The sequence below is a fragment of the Grammomys surdaster genome, unplaced genomic scaffold (assembly GCF_004785775.1).
Source record: "Grammomys surdaster isolate TR1022 unplaced genomic scaffold, NIH_TR_1.0 796, whole genome shotgun sequence".
NCBI lineage: Eukaryota > Metazoa > Chordata > Mammalia > Rodentia > Muridae > Grammomys > Grammomys surdaster.
In genome coordinates this window covers 203,195-210,375 of record NW_021605215.1, presented here as the reverse complement: position 1 = coordinate 210,375, position 7,181 = coordinate 203,195, and the positions used below count along the sequence as shown (strand labels likewise).

Sequence of the window (7,181 nt, the reverse complement as noted above, 5' to 3'; positions counted from 1 at the left end):
CTGTGAGCCTGTGAGCCTGTGAGCCTGTGAGCCTGTGAGCCTGTGAGCCTGTGAGCCTGTGAGCCTGTGAGCCTGTGAGCCTGTGAGCCTGTGAGCCTGTAATCTTAGGTGTGTCAGCACTCCTGTGACACTAGCTGTTTCAGGACAGGATTTGTGTCCTGAGAGCTTTGCCACAGGGTTATCTCTAGAGTGCAAAAGGAGACTGGAAGGATCCTGTCCTCATTTGCTATGTGGTTCCTGTGCTCTATGGTTTACTGGCAGGTCCCTCTTTGGCTAGTTATTGGAGTAAAATTGTTCTTCTCATCTATTAACTTAGGAGTGACAGCACTCCTAGGATACCAGCTCTCTTTGGATGTGATTTGGGACTGAAAAGCTATGTTACAGGATTAACTCATGGGCACTGAGGGAGACTGAAAGGATATCTTTTGTGCTTTCTTCTCTCCCATTCTAGCATGTTGTTCAACCTGATTTATAATTTTTCATATCTTCTACCCTAAGGCCTGTTTACATGTCTCAGTTCTCTCTTGTGTTATTCATCTTGATGTATAAAATTTTGAACTTTCTATTCTGAGACTTGTTTCTATGTTTTAAAGTTTTCTTATCACTGATAATTTAACATCTTTTTTTTTGTTCCAATGTAGCTGTGTTTTCACCTTTCAATTTTCTCTTCCTGCACTTCATTCTGATCTATAAATGTCTCGAAATTTTCCTTCAAGGATTGTCTTATTTCCCTATATTTTTCCTTTTCTTCTTTACTTTTAATTGTAATTTTTTTCTGATTTTCTTAAGGCCCTTTGTTTTAGAAGGTATGGAGAATCATTATTGCTATCAAGATATGAGTTAGCCACTTGGAAATATTCTCCATTTTTAAGCTATCTGAAATAGCATTTTTAAAGTCCAAAGGGACTGAATCATTGTGGTCTTTATTATATTTGTTTATTTCTCATTAAAATTTTAATTTATTATATTTATATATCTAACTATGTTTTATATTTAACCACTTTTGTATTTCACATAAGAGTGTGATTTTTTTAAAACAGATTTTACCTGACCAGAGGCCGTGTTCTTTGTCTGTGTCTGGGTTCTGCTTCTCCTGCTATGAATAGCTCCATTCCTGTTTTTCAGATCACAGAGAAAAGGGACTTCCATCTTCCATCTGCAACTTGAGATAGAATCACCTTACCACTTCCACTTTCTGGGAAATTTTATGGTATTAGTTCCTTAGGTTGGAATGTGTCTGACCAGCAAGAGGCCCTAGAATTTGGATCTAGCAAGCTGGCTTTGCACTTTAGGTAGACATTTTGGCCAGAGACAGCAGCTCCATTAGACTACTGCCTAACTAGGATTTGCTTTTCTCTCTCTCTCTCTCTCTCTCTCTGTCTCTCTCTCTCTCATTTATTATTATTATTATTATTATTATTATTATTATTATTTTACCTTACTTATCAGATGCCTGGGAATTTTCACTTTGTACCTTGTGCCATTACTGATGCTATGGTGTGCTTAAAGACCAGAGCTTAGCATGGAGGTCCTTTGAGAAATCGAACAGTTTACAGGTATAAATGCAGACACTTAAACCAACCTTTGTACTGAAGTCAGGAAGCACTGTGATTAAATTAGGGAAAGGCTGGAAGAAGCCCAGGAGGAAGGTGACCCCATAGGAAGTCCAGCAGTCTCAACTAATCCAGCCCCTGAGGTTGTTCAGACACTGAGCCACCAACCAGGAAGCAAGAGCTGATCTGAGGCCCTGGACACATATATAGCAGACGACTGACAGGTCTGGCCTCAAGGGGAGAAGATGTGCCTAACCCTTGAGAGACTTGAAGCCCCAGGGTATGGGGTGGCCCGGTGGTAGTGGAGAGAACATCCTCTTGGAGGTGCGAGGGGGGGAGAAGAATGGCATCAGGCACTGTAGGAAGGAGGACCTGGAGGGAGTCAATGACTAGACTGTAAAATAAATACAAGTAATAATAATGCCAATAATAATAATGATAAAGGAAAGTGCTTGATTTGCAAGTACAGTGTAGAGCTTAAGACCCCATTTTAAATAACATAAAAATTTCATCTGTTATGTTTTTGCTTTGAAACTCAGCAATAGGGAGTCAGGAGAAGGCTGATCTCTAGAACTCTTTAGCCAACATAGCCTAGCCTATTCATCTTGTCTCAGAACATATGGTGGATGATATATAAGGATCTAAAAGGGCACCACAGGATTGTTCTCTGTCCACCTCATGAGTCTAAACATATCTGTACACATGCACACACACACACACACACACAGAAACATGTACTTCCACAGGCATACATATGCACACTAGTACAAACATGCATACCAACACCAAACAAAACAATTATTTTTAGGTATGGGGTGGATAATTCTAATTCATTATTCAGTAGGCTATGGCAAGAGGACTTTACAAATTAGATAATTCTGGTTTCAGTAGCAATAATTTTTGACTCATAAAAACTACTGAGACTTGTTATTACAAAGTAACACTCTCTTTATTCTCTGATTACATAAATATGAACTTCCAAGTCTAGCTATTTAACATGTATAATGTCAACTACAGTTACTTTGTTTTAACTCCTATATATTATTTTAACAACCAGATATTTCTGAATAAACTTTGATTAGAAATCCATTTTAGCTACTTCACATTATTATTTATCATTATACTCAGAAATATATATATATATATATCTTACAATTTACATACTTCGAGCAACTTAGTCAGAACTCACTTAATTATTCTGTCTTCATACACACACCCTTACTTATTAAGATATTTTCTGTGTTTATATCCTCTTGGTCACATGTTTTAACATTTTCTTTTATAATATTAAGAAATGTATTTTGCATTTTTGTGAGAAATTTTTACCTGGGGATATAGATTTTTTAATGAAGTAACAATAGTGGGAAATGAATTACTTTCAAAGGGACTAAAATTGTAGCATTTGAAGTCATCATTACTGGAGTTCATTTAGTATCATAGAATCTATAACAGTTCTCTCTTAGTCCCCCTTATCTCTGGATATTGCCATTCACCAAATATAATTTCCTGAGATAAAATATGCTAGATATCAGAGGTCAGTAGCTCAATAGCTCTAAAGTACAAATGAAAAAACTTTTCTGTTTCACAGTGTGTTATTTGATACAATGTTATTGGTAAATATTTTCCCCAGCAGCATCTTGGACACCTTTAGCTATTAATATATGAAGACAAATTATGATAATTATTCGTAGAGTATATAGTTCTATAATATGTAATTTAGCACAGATAGTTTCATTGTCCATTGCAACATAATAATATTTTTATTGAATGATAGAAAATATTGTTTAGTGTATCACTATCTGTTAAGTGCATCAGTAAAGTGATACATTTTTAAAATTAATTTAAATGTTAAGATGTGACATTGTATGCAATGTCTGTGAAATGGAGATAAACAAACATGATAATAACAGGGAGCAGTATAATCATGCCCCAGGAGTCAGGATGTAAACCGTCTTTATTTTACTTTATCCCTTGTGTTTAATGAAGTGAACTCATCTGGCAGAGATAGGTTAATAAGGACTTCGGATATTACACACTGGAAATATTGAAACTATAGGTGTTAGACTTTAAAAACTGATGTAACATCTCTGACCCTGGTGGACACCAAAACATATGAATTCTCCTTGAGATGAGTCTCTCTAGCAAAGAAGAAATGACTCAGTCTCTTTTCTTCACAGGAATATACTTTCTGTCTTCAATATCAAGGTAATTTTTGAGTCCTGTTGCTGTTTAGACTATATAATGTAAAGTTCGTTAGTTAAGGTTGAAAAGGTGAGATTGTATGATTCATTAAATAATTCATGCTTAGATTCATGTTGATCCCTTTATATTTATTATAAACTCTTGGCATAAAATATCATTTTCAAGGTTGATCCCTTGTTATAATTCTTATTACTATTATTCTGAAAGATGAGTTTAGTCTTTAGCATCTCTCAGATATTTAAAATTGTCATGATAGGGATAGTCCCTTCCTACTACATTTCTAAAATCACTCAATAACTTTTTTCCTTCAAATTAATGAATGAAACTTTGTATGGTAATCTATGGTTTTAATAAATAATAAAATTTGAGTAAAGCTTATGTGAGAATATCAATTTCTGAACAGAGATCTAAGAGATTTTCTATTTGTGCGTATTGAGTACAACACAATACACATTCTAGACAAGAACTGCTATCTTCAAAGTTAATCATTGTAACTGATTCTCAGCATAAAATATTCTTACAGGTTATTTTCCAAGTTTTTGAAATATTATTTAATAAATTTGCATGTATGTGAGTAATACAATGGGACTATGAAACATATACATACATGACAAATTGATTAATTCAAAGTAGTATACCTGTTCATTCCATAAGTCTGGTATTCAATCACATAATATATGCTAAGCCTATTTTATCCTTGTTTACTGTAAGGGACTGTTCTGGAAAGAAGCATTCATATTATCTAAACAACTTTCTTTAAAAAGTTCACATAATCCTACAATCTAGAAAATGATGACTTTTAAAGACTATAATACTGTAGTTAGTTTAATATTTTTCATTTTCTTTATGTTTATCTTTTTATTTCATCCATTTATTTTAAGAGCAAAATGCAACAAATTAGCTTATCAGAATACCTTAATATGTAACAGAGAATCTTTTAGTTAACATTTCCCAGTTTGTATTTAAATTAACTTGTAAAGGACAAGGGTTTTATTTCTTTGGCTCTTGTAATAAAGATGAACTCTAATTCCAATTCTAATCTTTACATAAGCCTATCTAGGTAGTAGATACAATCTACCTATTGTACCTTAATTTAGAGTGAATTGAGTATGTTTATAAAGAAATGTTTTGTTTAGGAGGAAAATACCAAAGCTGTAAGAGCAAGTCAGGGGTCTTAGTCTAATATGACAATACTGGATGGTTCAGATATATGAATAATATTTAGTCAGAAAATTCAACACTTCAGTCAGAAAAACATTGTGACCCAAATTTTTCCAGAAACTGCTTATTTTATAACAAGAAAAATCTTCCTCTTTCCAAAATATTTTCATGGGTAAATATAGTAATTAAATTAAATTAAATAATTCATCCACAATGTGATGAGTTATTCTCATTTTACACAGTATCAACCCTTTATGAAGAACTACAAACATCAAAGTAATACTGAGAATGAAAAAATATTTCCAGGAAAGAGTATGTAATTTGTTAACCAATACCAAATGGTTAGCCCTGAAAGCATACAAAAGAGTAACATTACATTTACTGATAGGATCATATTATTAATATATATGTTTATATATATGGTGCAAAATAATTGCTAAAAAAAGGCTATGATTTAAAAATGACAAAGTAGGAGTATATCAAAGGGTTTGAAATGAGAAAAGTAAGGTAAATATTATGTAACTATATTGTAATCTCAGAAAATGTAAACAGGCGGTTTGATATTTGGCAACATTTTTATAAGAAAGTTTACATATTGTTTGCTCATATTTTTGTTGGTATAATCCCTGCTTTAAAGCCATATATTATAATACATTTAGTTTTATAGACTTTTGACAATACACAAAACCATATTGCTTTTTGTTTTTAAATCAGTAACAGATGTAATAGGAAATTCTGTGGAACAAAAAACAACCAAAATAAACTATTTGAATGCTATCCATTTGCTATACTAGGCATGGTTATTATATAAGCTACATATTTTATCAAAATTAAACATATTACAAAGTGATCTAGATGGCTTATTAGAACATAGTCTACTGGCCCTAATATTAAGAGTTTATTAGGAATAAATATGATTCAGCCAAATAACTTATAATTCTAACATCTTTCAATACTTGATTGTTGTTACATTTTATTTCACTCTGTATTTAAAATAGATTGCCAAAGACATGGGAGGTAAAAACCAGACAGATGTTTCTCACTTCTTTCTTCTGGGACTAACAGATGATCCAACTATGAAGCCTATGATCTTTTGTCTCTTCTTGTTCATGTACTTGGTCACCATCTTGGGAAATCTGCTTATTATTCTTGCTGTAAGTTTTTATTCCCATTTGCAAACACCTATGTACTTTTTTATTTCAAATTTATCCTTTAATGATATCTGTTTAACCACAACTGTCATCCCAAATATGTTACTGACTATCCAAACACAGGATCAGAGCATCAGTTATGTAGGCTGCCTTACTCAGCTTTGCTTTGTCTTGCTTTTTGCTGGGTTTGAAAGCTGTCTTCTTGCAGCAATGGCGTATGACCGATATGTAGCCATTTGTTTTCCACTGAGTTATACAGTCATCATGAATTTTCACTCATTTGCTATACTAATTCTCTTCTCTGTTTTCATTAGCGTTTTGAACATGGTACTTCTTGGTCTTATGGTATTAAGACTATCCTTCTGCACAAATCTAGAAATTCCCTTATTCTTCTGTGAACTTTCTCAGGTCATGAAGCTAGCCTGCTCTGACACCCTCATTAATGATATTCTCATATATCTTGCAACATTTATATTTGGTGGGATCCCAATATCTGGTATTATTTTCTCTTATGTCCAAATTGCCTCTTCAGTTTTGAGAATACCATCAGTAAAAGGAAGATATAAAGTCTTTTCCACTTGTGGTTCTCACTTGTCAGTGACTTCTTTGTCCTATGGTTCAGGATTATGGGTTTATATAACCTCTTCAATTGCTATTTTACCCAAGAAGACTTCAGTCGCCTGCATTATGTACACTGTAGTCCCACAAATGTTGAACCCATTTATCTTTAGCCTTAGAAATAAAGACATGAAAGAAACTATGAAAAAAATCATCAGTAGAGTATCTTCTTTTTAATAGGAATAATTTCCTTAAACTTCTATTTGGTTAAGGAATATGTATATTCCTATATATAAATATAATATAAAATAAATGAATTCAAATAACTTAAAAAACGTACTGAAAGCAATTCAACTCAAAAACAGAGTTTCCTCTGAAAAAATGGAGTTTCGTAAGAATTTAAATTTCTATTGTTTTGATATGAACAATTTTTCAGTTATATGCACTTGGATGGAAAATTATCAACATTGATGAATTTAGAAATCACAGCATAATTTTTGTAATTTATGATATGTAGCTTTTTTGAGATTCATTTTGTTTTTAATTATGTTTATAT

General features: G+C 32.7%; 1 protein-coding gene across 1 annotated transcript; it reads left to right on the top strand.

Annotated features, from left to right (window-relative positions):
* The first annotated feature begins 5,926 nt into the window (after positions 1–5,926).
* Positions 5,927–6,862, top strand: LOC114633913 (olfactory receptor 7G2-like). Its single transcript, XM_028782505.1, has one exon. It carries the CDS (start codon positions 5,927–5,929, stop codon positions 6,860–6,862), a length of 936 nt encoding a protein of 311 aa, XP_028638338.1.
* Positions 6,863–7,181: the final 319 nt, after the last annotated feature.